Consider the following 19,980-nt stretch of genomic DNA (forward strand, 5'->3'; position numbering starts at 1 on the left):
CTAAGCCTCATGAGAGGTGATCTTTAGAAGCCTTTTTAAAGCTAAATATTTCAACATACAGCTTGGCAATGAGAGACAATGATGTCCAGTTGCAACTGAGCTTATTTTAAAATGTGACTGAAATTCCTGAATAGCAAAAGAGCTTTTGACCCCACTGTGCAACTACAAAAATGGTCAAAGAACAACAATTTTCACTACAGATGTGACCTTTGCTTCATGACTTCAGAACTAAACTTGAACTAACTCATAAAAGCAGAAACTACCTCAGGCCAGGTTTACTTCTGAGTTAGGGATGAGTGTACACAGAAGCTATGTGCCAGAAAAACAAATAATTCATGCAGTTGGCACCTTGTCCTTTCACATGGCTAGCCTCCAGTGTCAACTTGGAGATTTCCTTGTTCTAAATGCTAGCAGCTACTAGAACATAGGTTGATTTTTAAAAATCCACTTTACTCCTTGTAAAATATGTAATGTATCATGATCATGAGTCCTATCAGTCAACTGAAAACTAATAAAAAAATAATAAAAGAATCCCAACCCAACAGGTTAAAAAAACCCTGCTGTAGTATTTTCTTTCATACAGTACTTTTTAAAAGACATTACAAAGAATTGAGAGGATACAAGAGCTACAAGGAAAAAAACCTATACTTTAAAAAGTAACTGATTAGTATTCAAATAGTAGTAACAACTAGGACTTGATTCTTTATTCCTTGGCTGGAACACTGGAAAGAATTTCTGGAATTGCAATTAAGGTTCAATTCACTACCTACGAAAAGCAGAACATGCCTTCTCTTTCACCAGTACTGTAAGTTTCATAGAAAGAAGTAACAAAGTGACACTGAGAGATTTTGGGTGGCACTAGTGACAATAATAATATTTAAGAATATTTTGAAAACCAACACAAAAAAAAAAGAACTGCCATCACCTCCATAGAAGTTTACTAGAAGTCATTTCTTTTGTATCGATGACACTATCATCCTTAATTACAAACTTCATCCTTAAACTGATTTTTAAACGTTTTCCCAATCATTTAAATTTCCCCTAAAAAAACCCCATACTAACAAATGAAACATACAATTTGAAGTATAATGACATTGGACTGCTCTCATATCCAATTACTCTGGTATTTACACAAGGATTTAGTGGACCGATTTCTCTACCACATATTCCTTCTCTTCTGAAAACTGTAACAAAATGAAGGGCATCAATACAACAGTTGGAGAGTTTTCCAAATATTACTTAAATGCAAAAAAAGAAAAAAGAGAAAAACTATTCCTATCTAATTTAAACATCCAAAATTTTGTTCAAAACTGTATCATAACATTTGTAACTGCTATACCAGGTTCTACTCAGTCAAAACAACTGGGGTTCTGGGTATGCACTTAAAGACAACTTAGAGATATTGAAGAGCTAGGATTATATTCAGAGTAGCAGAATGTATCTAATTCTGTTACATCTGGTTACATTAAGAAATGGCTGGTATCTGTAACAGATCATTTCACATTTGAAGAAATTAAGAAACTGTTTTAGCATGTTTAGATAGAAGAAAGTTGAGATTCCTTCATGAATGCAGATGGAATGGACTTCTAATTCCCCAAGCTTTATTTTTTCCTCTTTTTTCTTCGTATGTTTCTCCTCCTGTAATCCTCACAGGAATATGCAACCTCTAGTACTAGAAGCATCTTGTTTTACTGTTCTGATGAATTCAAACACCACATTTTTGCAAAGCTGCAGTGTGTGCAGTAATTTAGAACACAGCCAGTAGAAAATCATCTGCCTTTCTCAGTTACTCATTACAGTATCAATATGCAGCTCACAAAACAGTCTGAAGCTGTAAGTTATTTTCAGCTCTAGAACAGTTGAAACCTCAATTACGCTGTGCTAACAATGAACCCAATTACTTGAGGACAACAAACTGAGTCTACCTCCATTAAAAAAAAAAAAAAAACAGAATACCACAAACACCCCCCCAAAAGCCTCCTCAGCTCAGCAAACATATTGAATGAGTCCTTCCCCCTCTCTTGCCTCTTCCCTGCAATTCTAAGTGATGTCCTAGTGTAAAAGCACTAACAATTAATCACACCTGATCATTTATTTGTTGCAACACAAGCCAAATAAAATCTGAAGGCTTCAGAAAGAGACATTTATGCAATGTGATGGTTACTATATCAAATTCTTGGACCAAGAAACTCTTGTTCAATACTGCACACCATAAAACATTTTAAATCATTAACTAAATATAGAAAAAAGAAAATGCAAACCACTGGATTGGAAACTCATCAACTTATCTGATGTAGAGACTCAACTGTATGATCAGGTTTTAAGTTTCAACTGAAGGCTTCTGTTCTGCAAAGCAGCTGTAAAAACAGACAAGTTTTGTACTACTCTGTTACAAATAATGCATGTGCTTCTCCTGACCCTTGTATACCAAATTATGTATCTTCTGACAATAAAAGCACTACAATGCAATCTTAAGCCACCAAGTTTTCTCCTAAATCAGTTTCTTACTCAACTTTCTCTGGCCAACTCCACTCTGATCTACTGTTATTTTTCCACCACCATTTTATCTCCACAACTTTATTGCCAACTGCATAAGCTTCAGCCTCTCACCATTACATGTTCTGCTGTCAAAATACCAAATCCCTGGTCATTAGGGTTCTACAAGTAAAAAATGTAGTCACTCATCCTTTAAAAACTAGAATTGAAACATTAGCTGTAATTAAATGGCTTACTCTGAGTCAGATGGGTACAGAAGCCAAATTATTAATAAACTTAAAACACTGCATTTCTAGTGATTTCCGTAAGAGAACAATATTCTGAAAAAGCCAAAGACTAACCTGGAAAGAACAAGGTATCGCTATGGTTTTCTTACAATAAATCAAGCTTACACAACATATTTAAGATTTTTATGGAAGTAACTGAGTAATGTAACAAACAGGCTACAAGAAGCCCACTGGCACTAAAGAAGATATGATCAGGTTGAAGAAGTGTGTTGTTTTTCACAGCATTTGGGTTTTGCTCTGTTTTTGAAACCTGCCACATATGCACCTAACATTATGCAGGCCCACTTGTCTTTCTTTGCCAGCAAGAGATGCATTTTCTTGTGCACCCATCATGGCTGAGTCTGGCTTGAAGTCTGGCTGGTTTTAATTTATTTCTACTGATACACTGGGAAGATGAACACCAGATATTTATTTGTTTTATTTACATTTTCACATCCCTTAACCTAAAAATAATACAAATTGTCATGAAAGTAGCCAATACAAAAGGTGTTCACAAACTGTACAGCATTGATGAGAATATTGTAGTTCTTCACCATGTTCTACACCTCTCGGACAGTTCTTGGTCAGGGGGACCTTGTTTTTCTCTCCTCTCCTCTCCCACTGCACAGAGCAATAAACCTCATGCAACAACCTCACTTCCAGCCACAAGCCCAGAGATAAGAAATTTCAGGGGATGAGTCAGCCCCATGAGCCACAGCAAGCAAAATCAAAAGGGAGCAGCCTTAGATAACTGGTCCCTGTTATTTCAACTCCAACATCAATATTTTCACAGTCCTGGCTCTCATCACTCTCCTTCCTCCAACCTCCCCCACCCCCCAGCTCACCTCACATGCTCTACATACTCCTTTCTGATCCCAGTCTTCCTTTCAACACATCCTACCCTTCCCCTGTTTTTCCATTCAGGAAATCCCTCCTACAAAATTCCACTTCAAAATAATGACTAACAATATTGCCATGCCATCTGTTTTCATAACATATCCCTCTTTCTACACCTTTTAACGCTCCATTTATATAGAACATAACTTTTTTGGAGTGAGGACTACCCTACTATTATCTGCACACTGCCTAAAACAACTGGTTTTGATTCCTAAATCTTTCATCTTTAATATACAGTGGTTAAAATGACTATTTATTTCCTTGATTAGGTTTCCAGCCGCTGGCAGAAGAACACAAATTCACCAAAACCTGACATGCTGGCACAATCTGTAAATGCTTAGCAGTACTTTATTCTGTTCTTCTCATCTATCTGAAAGTGGGGGGGCTGCTGATGGGGTTTTTTGTGGTTTTTTTTTTTTTTTTTAGCTTTTCTTGTTGGGGGTTTTTTGGGGGTTTTTAATGCATCAGACCCAAACCAGGAATCTATACTGTAAAGATAATAAATTAATCTCTGCATGGGAATTGCAGGTTTACAAATGCCCATGTCAATTCACAATTCCTCAAGAACTGTACATCAAAAAAACCACCACCACCAAAAAACCATAAAAAACTGGAACAAAGAACGACCTGAATTACCATGGCATAAATGTACAACATACGCCATTCTTCTGAAGTAAGAAAAACATGGGACAATTTAAAACTGTATTTCCAATACAGAACACCTTTTTAGTCACATGATGACTTACATTCAGTTATTTTACACAGTTCTCATGTTTTCTATCAGCTAAAACATACCATCAAAACCCAGAAAATCCAGATTCAAGATTTATTACTTTTACACAGTCATAACATACCCAAAATATCTACATAGAAGCTTTGTAAATGTTACAAAACAAACCTTGCTGTAATCAGAATTGAGATGAAGTGTTTATACTTTCACCTCAGAGGATGGCAAGTAAAAAAAAAAGGAAGGGGCAACAAGACACACACTGGACATCTCTAAAACAGATTTGGCTGTTATGCAGCAAGGAAAGAAACAAAACTTAGGTGTGGAGAAGCAGTCTCGTAATAATGGATCACAGAGGCCAGTCATTTGCAGTGTACTTTAGAAGTCAAAACTCAGACCAAGATTGCTTAACATCTTCATTAAGGAGCTGGACATTGAACAGGTGCACCTCAGCAAGTTTGCAGATGATAAAATCTGGAGGAGTGCCTTCTACAACAGAGGGTTGTGCAGACATTCATAACAGGCAGAAGAAATGGGTAGAAGAACTTCATGGAGCCCCACAAGGAGAAATGAAAAGTCTTAACCTGGGGAGAAGTAACTCCATACATCACTAGGGGCTGGAGGCAGACTGACTGAAAAGCAGCTCTGATGGAAAAGACCCAGGGGTCCTGAACATAAACGAGCAGCCACAAAGAAGGCCAAGAGTCTCCTGAGCACCATTAGGAAGAATAACACCAGCAGATCGAGGGGCATGATGCTTCTCTACTCAGCACTGGTGAGATGCATCCTGGATGCTAGCTTCAGGTCTGGGTTTTCCAGCACTAAACATGGATACTGGAGTCGGGCCATAAAGATAATTAAGGGCTGGGAACACTGGACATGCAAAGGAAGGCTGAGTAAGCCAGGATTTTGTAGCCTCAGGAAGAGAAGGTGGGAAGGATCTTATCGATGTGTATAAATACCGGATAGGAAGTACTAAAGAAGAGTGAGTCTGACTCCTCAGCAGTGCCCAATGAATGGACAAGAGGCAATGAGCACAAACTGAAACACAAGAAACGTAAAAGTCTGGTGGTTTTCTTTCTTTCTTTGGTTTGGTTTGTTGTGTGTGGTCAAACACTGGAAGTTACATAGACAAGATTGTGGCGTTTTCATCCTTGGAGCTTGTCTAGATAGCCCTGCTCTGTGCATGGTACTTGGACTAACTAGACAATCTCTAGGAATGTCCCTTCTGACATGAACACTAATCTGAGGGTGAAAACACACTTCTACTGTAGGAAACAGATAAACAGACAACCCACAGCAGAACTGGGTTCTTTTTACTGCTACTATTTTAGGTCTAACAGTAAAGATGGCTAAGTATCAGTTCCACAAAGCTAATTCAAACAGCTCAAAAATTAAAATATTTGATACCATAGATTCATTTTACCTCAGCATAAGAATCTGCCTGTAATCTCTTCTGATTTCCTACAGGCAGCAGAATAGGTTTCACTGCTTAAAAATGTGAATGCCACAAATCCATTTGCTTAATGGTCAATGGACAAAGACATACGAGAACATAAAGAATGATTCATCTGCAACAAAAGTATTTTGTAATATTTTAGCTGGCTTAAATATGTAACTTTTCAGAAGAAAATACAAAAGTTTCTATATCAAGAACTCCAGAAAATAGCCTCTTCATCTGGATATTATGTGTAATAGGGGTCGCAGCAATAAGAATTTGTTCACTATTGATCTGAAGGCAGTACCTGTCAATACGAGGGCTGAATCAGTTTCCAATTCTTACTACTTAATAAGATCTGTACTATGCAGAAACCCACCTAAGTAGTTTCAAACACAAAACGAAAGACTCATTATACATCTCATTATATGAAACTTGGAAAACTTTTATTGTAAACCTCCGCTGAGGTCAGGTATTATGGATTAGGTGCAACATTCCACAGTCCTTTCAATATTCACACTGAGTACCACATGTTGATATTGCACCTAAAATAGGACATAACAGCTTTCCTGTAGTAAACACTAGTTTAGTCAGCAAACAGCACAGAGGCACAACATGAGTGTAAATAAGCAGGGCTGCTCTTACTTTTTCTCCTTTAGGAAAAGAACATGTCACTAAGGGACAAACACAGCTAAGCAATGATCTCTGTACTGAATATTCTCTTTTTTCTTCTTCTTTCCAAATCTAAATCAGTTTTCACTAACAACACCAAAACCTTCCAGTAACTTTCACAGCTGTAGGGTAATCAACTTCAAGACAGCTACCTGGCAACCTTTCCACATCATTTGGATGCAACTGTGCTTACCTGGACACAAAGGCTGTGCAGAGCACCTGGATACTCACTGCTGACAAGAGTAATCTCAGTCATCACAGAATGCTGAGATTAGAAGTGGCCTCTGGAGGTCACCTGGACCAAACTCCCTGCCCAAACAGGGCCACTGACAGCTGGCTGCCCAGGACCACATCCCCAGAACTTTAAGTGCCTCCAAGGATGATGACTCCCCAATGTGAAACCAGAGAAGGCATGCACATATACACAAAGGTAACACAACATGAACTCATAAACATGCAGTAAACATGACAGACTGCAAATATATGAGTCAGGGAAGAAGTTATCTGAAATGGCTGTCTGCATACTGATCACAGGAAAGCTGGAACATACAGACATCAAATGGTTCCCTAATAAGCCATATGGCTCAGCCCAGCCAGCGTGAAGTTTTATTTAAATGCCCTGCCAAAAACCACACAAACTTGTGCACACCTTATAACTTCTCTGTAATAAAAAGCAGCTCTTGAAAGAAAAGAGCCTTAACAAACATGCATGAATGAAGACTATGCAAGAAGTGACATTTTGGACAGCCCCTATATGTGGTATAAACTTTTCTGATATTTGTTTAGATTCTTGTATATTTTGGGCTCTATTCTCAGTCTTAACTGTATCACTGGCAGAAAAATGCTGCTTGTCTGCAAGCTCACATACTTGATTATTCCACTGCATTCTTCATAATTGTTGGTTTCACTGGAATACATATAGGTATTATGAATAACAGTGCAATTAAGTGTAACTATATAGATTTCACAGCAGATCTTTGCAATCAATCCCTGTACCCTGCTAATCAAGCCTATGGCTTAACATTATAATTGTTACCACAACTATAACTTTGGTTAACATTGAAAGAACGTTATTTTACTGTTCACATTATTTTATTACTGGGCAGTGTAGTAGCCCAGAAATAACACTGCTTGTAGACAGCAGCTTCTTCACTGTATTATCAGTTCTGCTACTTATTTGATGTGGGACCCTAAGTAAACTCATCCTTTTCTTTACATAGGTATACCTTGCTGTCTGTCAAGAACACGTTCCTGAAATGTGAGATAATTCAATATAGTGATACAATTTTCCCCACAGAATAAATGTGATATAGAGGAGACATACACACAAAAAATGCACACAATTGTAACATACAGGGACAGTATCTATGACATGGCAGACAGAGAGGAAAAGGCAAAGAAGCAAGTTCATCAGTTGTCACCTCAACATCCAGTGATGACACGTCAGGAGGCTGAGGTACTGGCTTTGCAATAGCTGGAGATAGAGAGTCTCTTTAAAGTGTAATTAAAGAAGAAAAAAAATTTCGACTGCCAATTGTCCTGAGATTTTAATGAGCAGGTCTCCGGTAACATGAGAATGAATACTCAGTGACTCTGTCTGATCATTATAAAAAATTTCACCCACTTCATTTGTGAGACAGAGCATTGACTATAAATCTTTCAGTATGAGTGTTCATACTGCCTCTTTCCAAATGGTTATATGTTCACTGTCATCATCATGCTTCTCAGAGGTCCACTGCACACAGAGGTCAAGCAAGTCAACTAAGGGTGAAGGACAAAACCAAGGTAATGGCAACAGTTAGTAGAAGACAGTATTATTAAATGATCAATACTGGAACTCTGAATATGAGAGACTGAGAAGAAATTGATAGCATGGTATTACCACTCCTGTTTCCTTCTTTCAGAGATTTATCTTGTCTACTCAGACTGCAAAAATTACTAATCAGGAGCTGTTTCTCACTGAGTGTTTACACATCATCTCATCCTGCCAACCTCCGTTGTGATATGCATGTGCTTCTCTGGTAAAAATAAGAGAGACAACTATTTTCAGACCAGTGTGCTATTTTGAGGAGGTTCATTTTACACACTGCAAAAGAATATATTTCAACAAGCAGCCAAAAAGCACCCTTAAGAAGTATGTAACAGAACTGGAAATTGTAGTTGAGATAGATAAGCTCCTGGTCTACTTCCAGGGACACTAATCATAAAAACCAATCCCAGATTCAATACAGATGCAGCTACTTTGTGGACATTTTAAAGTCTGCAGCTGATTGAGTTTAAAGCATGTAGGGTCACGTATGCATGTGTTTTTTTGACTGAATTACAACAGCACAAATATATTCAGTGACTTGACCAGGAGGTACTCTACAACAGCAAACACAATATTGGTTATGAATCTAGTAACCGGATTCTATTTAGAACATCAATTTTGTCACAGTATTTTAAAGTTTATTTAAGAAACAGAATTTTAGCAAGTTGCATATATACAAGTATGAAATTGGCTACTTAACAAGTTTCATGCCAGTGGAGCAGAATCTCAGTTTATTCAGGCAGCCTCTCATTGCTCAAACAACTCAGCAGGCAATCTACACAAAGTATGTAACAAATGCCTCTAAAAAAACCCCCAAAAACCAAAACAAACCCCCGAAAATAACAACAACAAAAATCCAGAAGGTTCTTAAAAAAACCCAACCGAACACACCACCACCGCTAAACCCCCACCAAAACCTGACAATTTGGAAAACATGTCCTTTTAATACATGAGGCAATTCTTCGGAAGTATGAGAAGAAGGCTGTCAGTGCAAGATGCAGAAATGTTATGATGGAAGTGAAGCTACACTGTACGACACAAAAATCTTTTAGGCCATGCAGTAGCTCACAGAATAACCCCTTATCAAGAGTTGTACACTGGTATATTTTGGGAAAGGGTGTGAAAAGGTAAAGCAAAGGCACAAGCCTCACCACAATGGCTGTATCCTCTTCTGCGTCCTCTCACTGGGAATCCACAGAAGAAACTGGAAGAGTGTAACCAAAAAGTAGTACCCACTTCTGAGAAATGGAATATGGGAAGTAGCAGCAACCGGAACAATTTTCAGCTGTGAACACTGAACTAAGGAAGCTACAGGGAAATGACCACTGTGGGGGACAGTATCTGAAATGGTAGGGAAATCGGGGAGAGGAAAAGTTCACCATGAGCTGAGTGCAGAAAGCAGCAAGATCCTGCAATGAGTTCAGTCCTTCTCAAATGAACAATAACAGAGGACAGAAAGACAGACACTGGATAGGATCAGATATACAGCCTAGCCCGGTCAGTGAAGGGAGAAAGGGGAGGGGGAAGAACAGAAGAAAGAAGATAAGCAGGCCCCTTCACTGAGTCATACCAGAGCTACTGCTGCTGGAAGGGAGCCAGATTTTAGCTGGAGCTTTTGCCTCTGCTTTTCTTCCCCCCCCCTCTTCTGGTCTCAGAAAACCAAGAAGTGAAGGCACCAAACTGAGATGCCTACCTGAAATACATTCAGATTTTGCTGACTGCAAGCCCTTACTCTGTATTACATTTAGCCTCAGAAAAACTTGCAATCAAAAGCATGCAAGAATAACTTAAAAACATACTTTCCTTTGGCTGAGTTTTTGTGCTGCCCTGAGTAAGATTCCTTCTTGGATCTGTGATTGTATAACGTAAAATACAAAACCCCTCCAAACAAGACAAATACATAAAGTGGCAGTTGAGGACAGCAGTTATATTACCTCTCAAATTACACATCACTTTTTCCTAGGTAAATTCCTAATCTGCCTTCTCCAAAGGCCATCCTGTCAATTGAACGCACATTTCTCAACCTAACACCCTTTAAAAGCAATTTTAAAATGTGCACCTATTTTTGTGAAATTTATCACACATCAGCCTCAAATCACATCCACATCAAAATTATTTTTTTTGCTAATATATCAACTATCTGTTTGACAATACTCATTATTACACACCAACAGATATCTCCTACGTGGTTCATGAGTAGTGTCCTCAGCTACTTGTGCTCAAGTCTTGTTAAGTGAAGTGATAATTTAGCAACCTCAGCTTGCTAATTAATGTCTCTCCTAAAATGACATCTAGTCTCCCTGATTTCTTTACGAAGGGAGTTACAGCTTGAGTCTGTCTTTCTGCAGCTGAATAAGCACCTGACAGAAACACTCAACTGAGCATTCACGCAGATGTTCTGAAATGGTCAGTGAAATCTTGAGGACAGACTACAAGAGCTTGAAATGGCCAAGAGCTAGTAGGAACCAATACACCCCATACACCATAAGAGATCTCATAGCAGACAAATCTTCACAATACCAGATAAATGGAAGCAACATGGGATAGCAATCGCCTTCTGAGGTCACCTAAATTTAAAAGAAGTTTGGAATGAGGCTTAGGGTGACTTACAAAGCTTAATTAGCAAACAGAGAATTAAATTCCACACACTTTTTCAGAGGAATAAAAATAATACGGACATGGCATCTGATCACTAGTGGGGTTCCATAGGGCTCCATCCTCAGCCCAGTTCTCTTCAACACCTTCAGTAATGACTTGGACACAGGATTCAAAGGAATATTAAGTATGTTTGCAGCCACATTTAATTGGGAGGAGCTGCTGACTCCCTCAAGGGCAGAGAGGCTCTGCAGAGACACCTTGACAAATCAGTGAGATGGGCAACCACCAACCATATGAGGTTTAACAAGGTCAAGTGCTGGATTCTGCACCAGGGATGGGGGAGCCCTGGTTTTGTGTATAGGTCAGGGAACAAGAGGCTGGGGAGCAGCATTCCAGAAAGGGACCTGGGGGTCCAGGTCAATGGCAGCTTGAACAAGAGTCATTAAGCTATTAGAGAGCATCCAAAGGAGCACCACAGGGATGGTGAAGGGCCCTGAGGGGAAGCCACATGAAGAACAGCTGAGGTCACTTGGTCTGTTCAGCCTGGAGGAGACTGAGGGGAGACCTCATTGTAGTCTTAAAACTTCCTCATGATGGAGGTGCAGGTACAGATCTCTTCACTCTTGTGACCAGTGACAGGACTTGAGGAAACGGCACGAAGTTGCATTGGGGGAGGTCTAGGTTTGGTATCAGGAAAAATTGGTTTACCTGGCACTGGCACAGGCTCCCCAGGGAAGTGGTTACAGCACCAAGCCTGAGAGAGTTCAAGAAGAATTTGGACAATGCTCTCAGGCACCTCATATGACTCTTGGAGTGTCCTGTGCAGGACCAGGAGTTGGACTCAATGATCCTGATGGGTCCCTTCCAACCCAGCATATTCCATGATTAAGACCTGTGGAACAACCTTTTCCCAAACAAAACTATTAACATACACGACTTTTATGATTATAGATATCTCTTACCTTAAATATATCTGTTTTGAAGCCATAAATTCAGGTACTTATGTGGTTGCAAAAATCTTAACAAGATTCAGATTTAGCAACAGGAACGACAATTCAAGAATTGACAATTCAACTAACAACAATACATTAACAGAAAAATAAATTTTCATTATAATTTCACTCTGAACAACAGGCCTTTCAATTTTTCAAAGTTTTTTTCTGTTTTTACAAAAAGCATTTACAAAAGTAGTAGTTAGCAGACAATACTGCCTAAGAATAGAATGTGACTTGGTTTCATACTTGAGCATTACCTAATGAATTAAAACCTATTGTTCTTAAGCATAAGCAGCAATATTATGAGACTCCCTTACAGATACAAATACTGGTGCATCAGATAGTATCTATGCTCTTATACAATAAAGCATTAATTCAACACTGCTTTCATTGTATTACCACCATGGCAATGTTGCAGCATTTCTGAAATTATACTTTTGTCCACATCACTATGTCAACAGACATGCCAGTCTGCTTAAAGCAGCAAACAGCTAAAATTGAATGAAATGGCTCAACCAGCTCACTTCACCTTTTGCTACTGTAATCAGAACTTTACTCTTCATTTCACAAAATAACAGAATATAGTAGGCAGGTCTTTGGGCTTAAACAGAATTTTGATTCCTTGTCTTTCAAGCTCTTATGCAAAGATGTAGGACATCAAGACAGAATTTGCATAGCCTTGCCAAATACAACAAGATTTCTTCCTCAAAAGACATAAAGAAGTTGTCAAATGTTATTGCCAACACAGTCCGTTCTAGGACATGATCCTTCCATTACTTGTAATTAAAAGTCTGGGTTTTATCTCCCCCAACCACAAGCCGCTTTCATTTTATAGATTGTAGCAGTAAACCTTTACAAATTAATTGCTGGGTACTGGATTACATAAAAGCCTTCAAAGGTAAGAACACTGGCAATCCCTGTCATTCACACACCTCACTGAATGCAGTACCTCCACAAGATGGGGCAGAAAGCACCAGGTGGGTGCCTTCAGGACCACTGTCCATAGCTGCTGGTGGACACAAGGATACAGCACTGCCAGACGTTTGACTTTCTGAACATCTGCATAAGCCACTGCCACATACCAATCAAACTCCCTTCACTCAGCAGGTGAAATTTGAAGTCTGTTCTGAACCTGACTCCCAATTAGCTGCACAGCTTGGGCACACAGCTATAAACACAGTAAGATTCTGCAAAGTTAATCATGCCGGAGGTGGAGCAGCCTATACAGCCATAATGGGTTGCTACCATGGAGGCAACAAGGCAACTGAGCACCTTTCCTGGAGGCAAGGCACACACATTAAACCCAGTAAGAAAGGGTTATTCCCACCCAGACCAACTCAAGTGAAGATAAGCATCACGCTGCCTGTAAGCCAAACAGTAAGGACATCCCATTGTCTTAGACAGTACGCTAGAAGTTGTTTTTACTACTCCTTTTTCCTCAAAGAAAATGTCAGTGTAGATATAAGTGATTATACTTAATTTTAAACTTCAGCTCTCAAGAAATAACCTGAGAATCACAGTCAGAGTACTTCTAACAATGACTGCTTAGGTCCAACACCTCTGAAGAGAGAGAATTACATCTGTCTGCCTTTTCTAAAAGAAAAAAAATGCAGAGATGCAGTAAGAAGCTCATGAAGCTTATCAGCAAACATTACTAAAGGTACAGAACGTTTAAAAAAGATTTAAAAGTTTAAAAAGGAAATAAATAGGATAGACAAGTCACACTGCCTTTGCAGACTCTAGTGAATTGTCTTCTCTAACGAAGACAAATTAGAAACACTTCTATTATGCAAACTGACATTAGTTTATGGTTGGGGAAGCCAGGGATTTCCTACTGTATTCCTAATAGCTGGACAACTAAACTACTTTACTGTTTACTTTACGATGCCACATTCACGATATGGCATACCCTAAACATTTTTCTTAAAAGAAAATAAGCCTTAATGAGTTAACCACACATATGCACAAAAATCCTGCTACTTGCCAACAACCTCAGGCTCTACATTTTTTAATAATGAAATAGTTACTCGTGCCATTACATAAATATTATTACATAATATCTCCTTTGTATGCAGAATTAGAGCTACATTAAAATAGGTCCCACTATTTCAATATTGTATCTATTAATCCCACTCATTCACTTAATAATTTGGAGCTGTAGCTGCATCAGAGCACAACAGCTTTAATATGTCACGCTCCTCTGTGCTTAAACAGAGAAGACAGTTAATTCTGAATTTAAAAAAAAACAAAAAACAAGCCAACAAAAAATACAGCAAAAATATCTGCTCTACTATAATAACTGGTTGAAGGGAAAGACACCTCTGCTGTGCTCTTTTATTACGTGTTTTTTGTCTTTCCTAAGATTTAATGTATGTATCAATATATAATTTTCAATATGCCAGTCAATAAAACATGCAGAAATACCTTAATTCCCAAGGTCAGCATTACACAGCATAAGTGTAAAAAAATCACAAGCAATGATGCTTAGTACGTCTAATATCTCAAAAAACAGGGGTTTCTTCCAACTTAATATTTAACATATGAGCAAACTACAATACATATTAAATTAATTTTCTTAAATATTATATTTGTTAGAAATTTGTTCTGAGAGTATATTTGTTTGTATTGGTCAGAAACACATTTGAGACGCGGGACGGCTGTAAGCACAAGGCCACACAGCGAAGAGGCAGTGTAGAAGTAGCATGTGACATTCGGGAGTCTCGGGGGGCAACATGTGGCCGGCGCTCAGGACGCTCCTCTCTGCAGTGCAGCACCGGTGCCTCCGGCCGTGCGCGATCCGCACCGCGACACGAGCCCCCACTTCCGAAGTGCCGCACAAGTCTCACTTGTGCCCGCGCTCAGCGGCTTCCCCCTTGTCCGCTCGCCCTCCCGCAGCAACAGCTCCCGGGAAGGGCAGGAGAGCGGCGGTGGGCACCGGGAGCGAGGGCGGCACGGGCCGGCCCCGGTGTTTGCACAGCTGCGCCGCTCTCCCGGGGCAGCCCCGCACAAAGCCCCGGCGGCCCCGCAGCCCCCGCGCGGGCGCGGCGCGACACCCGGGGTAGATCCCCGCTCCTCGCCGCTGCCCTGCCGTCCCCGCGGCCGCCGCTGGCAGGTGAGACGCGCCGCAGCGGCGGCGCCGGGCGCGGAGGGGGGGGCGCGACCCAGCCACAAAGAGCGGGAGCTGCCGTTGCCTCCGCCGCGGGGTGGGCGACGGCGGGGCTGGCGCCAGCACGACCCGCGGCGTCGCAGCGAGGGGACGTCCCCACCCGTCCGTCGGTGGCGGCGGCGGGGGTCATCCCTTACCTGCAGGGGTGGCGCCGAAGACTCTCACGACGGGCACCCGCTTGGCCGGGGCCTCTCGGAAGCGGGACTGGCAGGGGTCCAGGCCGGGCAGCGGGCTGCCCATGTAGTAGTCGGCAGTCACGATCCGCACTGAGAACATGTTTGTTCGCCGCCGCCGAGGCACCAGCACAGCACCGAGCGAGCGCGGAGCGAGCGCGGAGCCCGCACGGCTCCCCCCGCCCGCCGCTGCCGCCGCAGCGAGCGCGCGCGCGCGCAACACTGCCAGCGCCTACCGCTCCTCGCCCGCCCGCCGGAGCGCGCGCACGCTCCGCGGGAGCGCGAACAGCCCGGCACGCGCCTTGTCTGTGTCTCCGCTCCCCCCCCGCCGCCGCCGCCGCCTGATGCTGCCGCTCTGGGCGCGTGCGCGGCGGCGCGCCTCGCGCGCGCTCCTACAGCCGGTGCGGCCGCGCGCCCCTGAGGGACAGCGCGGGCTCGTCCCCCGCGGACGCCCCGGCGGCGACGGGGGCACCCCGGCCCCGGGCTGCAGCTGCTGTTGCCATGATGATGTCGTCACGGATGCAACCATTGGGGGAACGGCGGGGGGGGGGGGGGTGGATGGGCCATGTGTTGGGGGAAGGGGGCACAATGCGCAGAGGAGGTATCCCCCACTCCCTGACACTCATACGCGCTCCCCCCCACCCAATCTTTCGGGTGGGCTCGGCAGGCGGGGCGCGAGCCCGCGTGGGAGGGTGAGGGGAAATCTTTCTATCGCTTCCCCTGGTGGCGAGGGAGGAGGTAGGGAAGGAGAGAAGGACGGCCTCGGTGATTCGGCGATCGGCCGCGCGGGCTGAGGGTGAGGCTGCGGAATCCCGAGCCGCGGATGAGGCGGGAGAAGCAGCGCTGCCGGGACACGACGGGGTTAAGCTGGGTCGACCGCCATTTTGGATGGCGGGGAGGTGAGTCTCCGCACGCCGCAGGGGCCAGCCAAAAAAGAAAAACCCTAAGAAGATGGGGGCGAGGAAGGAGACGGGACACGGAGGAGAGGGTGGATCGGCCGCGTTCCCACCAGCGCCCGCGCGCCCTCGGGCTGTGACGGTCCGCGCGCGCGGCCGGGGGGCGGGGCCGGGGCTGCGGAGGGACGGCGGGGATTGGCGGCGGGGCCGAGCGCGCGGGAGGGGCGGGGCGGGGCCGAGCGCGCGGGAGGGGCGGGGCGGGGCCGCGCGCGCTGCGGCGGAGCGGCGGGGGCGGGGTCGCGTCTCAGCGCCCCTGCGGGCGGCTCGGCACCGCGGCCCCCTGCTCCTGCTGCCCCTGCTTGTCTGCCTCCTCTTCCGCCCTTTAGGAGAGCTTAGTTTGCGGTTTGCAGCGGTCTCATGCAGGCTTTTATTGAAAACCGTAAAACAGGCTTGACTTTAGGTTGAGGTGCTGAAAAAACCTTGAGTTTAGGTTTAAGATTCATGTTGCAGTCTCTTTGTCTGAGAGCTGCGGATTCGGGAGGAAAGACCCCAAAACAGCAGATATCCAAAGAGTTGGCAGTGTGGGAGAGGAGCCGGTTAAAAGGCCAAATACTCACACGCACTGCGAGCGATGCTGATACATGTGCGTGCAGGACTGGATGATACGAGACAAATGTACGAATCCATAAAACCTGACAAACGTCCAATATGTAGAACACATGTTTCGCATTTTGGTTACATGTGTTTCGGGTTTAGATTTGAACAAAAGACAGGTCAGGCAGTTGCTACCCTTCATTTTTTCATTGTAATGAACAGGAAGCTTGCCTGTCTACTCAAGAGTAACTGGTTTCCTACTCTTTCTTTGTAGGCTGTTTATTTTCTCTAACTCACATCTGTTTTCCTCCTTAAACTCATTTTTATGAGAACAGAAAAAAAAAAATCCACCTTGTCATCAAGAAATCTTACGTCACAAAAGTGGTCAAAATAGGTTTGAATTCCAAACTTATTTTCATTGTATCTAAAGAATAACTGAGCTAAAACTTTAATTTTTGACAGTTGTTTACATTTGCAAAGCTAATATTTGGAAAACCTTTGGAACTGCAAAAATACTCTCATGAATACTTAGATTTCACAAAGGCTAATAAATCACTAGGAGTTTACTGGTGGGGCTTATTAACAAACAGCATCTCTTAACTATTGTTATTTGAATACATTTTGTACTGCTCCTTTACTAATCCATTTCCTTAATTTTCCATAGAACTTTGGTAGGGACAATAACAGTTCTTGTGTTACTCTATTCCGTGCTCTGTTTTCTTTCTGTTCACATGATCTTCTTAACTTGCTGAGCATTGTGTCTTCCCACCGTGTATTTCACTGACAGTTTAATGTCTTTGAACACTGGCAGATGTGGTCTGTTGCCTGCATGAGCTGAAGATACATCAGCAGTGCTATTCTGTGCTAGGGGATACCAGTCCACTGCTGTATTCTGTTGTCATCTGCATAGGCAGGAGAACATCAGCTAGGTTGGTGAATAAACCAAGACATTTGAGCCACTGGTGGATTCTGGTTTCTCCTAAATGAGTGTGGTGTGTGAGATGTAGCACAAGTTCATATGTGGGAGTCCTGCTGAAGAGAAAGCAGTTGCCCACAGTAGAATAGTGTAGAAAGCTGAAATAACTAACTTCTTAGAAGCATAAAGCAGGATTTGCTAAAGCATGTAATTCAGAGTCTTCTATTTAAAATGACAAATTTTTTATGCTGTTTATTAAATCAGGGAGTCCCATACTTTGAATCAAAAAAACCAAGAACAGTTGATACCTAACCTACAGCCAGTTTCTTGTTCATATGAGGTGCTAATTTGATTTCTGAAAGTGTTGAATGTTACTCTCAGAAAAAAAAATTTAAGTGACTTTCCTTTTTGATGTAAATAGCTTAATCCAAGTGGTAGTCTTAAAGCCACGCAGACACTTTTGTGGAACTTGCATGCTTTCTGAGCTGTGCCTTTTCAGTTTTCCGTAATTTCCTACAGCTCACTTCTGCTTTCAGTTTTGTCTTGCAGTCAAGTCAGTAGGTTTGTCTGCAGGGTCGCACCAAGGTAAGACTGTATTTTCAGTAAAGGTTTGAGTCAGCACTGTCACAGGAGGTCCCCTGCCCTCCTCCTCATGTCAGTGCAAGCATTTGAATAGCTGCACAAGGAACCTGACTCAGAAACGGAGCCAGGTAAAAGCAATCCTACTAAAAAAGATGGGTTAGTTTTAACCTAGATCAGGTCCGTGATCTGCCTCATTATGTAGGGTGTGAAAGCCTGTGCTTGCACAGCGGAGGAGGCAGTGCAGGGGCTGAGATTGAGCAGCAGGAAGAGAGTACTTCTTCCAGAAAGCTTGGCTTGCGGTAGTTTAAGTTGCTGAAGCCTGAAATTCAGTTTAACCCTTTCAGTAGATGACAGACACAAAGCGTGTTTCTGAATTTCCTACATTTCAGTTTGTGTGTCAGTGTTTGTCTTTAGCAGTTGTTCTATTTGTTGTTCATGCACATGAGTGGATGCATGTACGATAAATACATTTTCTTCTAGTTTACACTTTACTACCTGAAAATGCTGCTGTCTTAGGGTGTCAGTAATTGTAAGAAGAAACATCCTGGTTAGAGAGCACTACCGCCCATTTTCCCTGGTACCTCCAAACACTCTATGTTCTCTCTCTATAAGGTTTCATCCAGTTTTCTGTTATAAAGCAAGTCACCCCCTTTCTCTGTTCTTCCAGTTGCTAAGCAGCAGCTGTTCTCCCCATTAGCCAGCCAAGTATTTGCATGAAAATAATCACTCTTGAATATATAACTGGTCCTAATCATGCACAGCTAAACAGCTGTACAATCAAAATTTGAGTATTAATAGTATTACTTATCTGCATAACTGATGACTGTCTTTTAAGTTAGAATTACTCCATAGAGTAAAGTCAATAAAGGTTTGCCCTTTTTTTTAAACAAAATACATGTCAGTTTTTATTATTCTTTAATGCTTACTATGTAGCTACTTAGAAAAACCTGGTCACAAAATGATATCTGCAGTTCACAAAAAACTATAAATGCAAATATAAGCAGACACAGAATCATCTAGTGACTGAACATGATGGAGGCCAAGGGAAAAGCCACATTTTTCAAATATCTAATTATAGTAGCAGAGTGCAACAAAATTTGATGATGAAAGTTTAGACTATGACACAAAGGTAAAATTTCCAGCAGTACATCTCACCTTCAAAACCCACTTAGTTGTCCATGTTTGAGTTCCTATTGATTTCAAGGATGTTCAGTATTTCTGATGCCTATGATCTGAAATCTTGGAGTGCTCCCTCAGTCTGAGGATGCCGTGGATTTATCCAAACTATTATTTCAGAATGACAGCTGAGTGTGGCTCACATATTCTCAGGTGCTGTTTTTTCAGATGACACAAACACAGTGTCTGCAGGGAGAAAACCTGGATACATGGACGAGGAGTGATATGTGGTCCATCCAGTTGGTATCCCAACCTAGACAGTCAGACTGTCTGCATTACACAGGAAATTTATTTCCCAGTGTGCCCCACAGACTAAGTGAAATGAAGAAGGTCTGAATCTTCACACTGAAGTACTTGGTACTGTATAGTTCTGGACTGCCAAACCTGTACTTGCTTTGTCATTTATGAGAATCCATAGTCCTGTGTTAGACTGTAAGGCTCCATACACACCCAGTGCAAGAAGTCCACATGAGAGTTCTGACAAGCCTTGCTTATACTCCAGGAAGTTAAGCCCACTAAAGCCAGAATGTGAAGCAATAACATGCATGCCCATCAGACCAGCTGAAAGTCAATTACTC

The 19,980-nt window shown here is 42.3% G+C and overlaps 1 protein-coding gene and 1 long non-coding RNA gene across 3 annotated transcripts in view; one reads left to right on the plus strand and one right to left on the minus strand.

The window, feature by feature from the left end:
• The window catches only part of REV3L (REV3 like, DNA directed polymerase zeta catalytic subunit), a 119,571-nt gene extending 104,132 nt beyond the window's left edge, over positions 1 to 15,439 (minus strand). The window contains exon 1 of one of the 2 annotated variants that reach the window (XM_032101488.1): positions 15,203 to 15,439. In XM_032101488.1, coding sequence (XP_031957379.1) covers positions 15,203 to 15,341 — 139 coding nt within the window. In that variant the 5' untranslated portion in view covers positions 15,342 to 15,439. The remainder of the gene's footprint in view (positions 1 to 15,202) is intronic. The other variant, XM_032101489.1, reaches the window with a different exon arrangement.
• Positions 15,440 to 15,817: 378 nt separating this feature from the next.
• Positions 15,818 to 19,980, plus strand: part of LOC116440588 — a 91,396-nt gene continuing 87,233 nt past the window's right edge. The window contains exon 1 of the long non-coding RNA XR_004238695.1: positions 15,818 to 16,137. This is a non-coding gene — a long non-coding RNA (uncharacterized LOC116440588). The remainder of the gene's footprint in view (positions 16,138 to 19,980) is intronic.

The sequence above is a fragment of the Corvus moneduloides genome, chromosome 3, assembly GCF_009650955.1.
Source record: "Corvus moneduloides isolate bCorMon1 chromosome 3, bCorMon1.pri, whole genome shotgun sequence".
In the NCBI taxonomy this organism is placed as follows: Eukaryota; Metazoa; Chordata; class Aves; order Passeriformes; family Corvidae; genus Corvus; species Corvus moneduloides.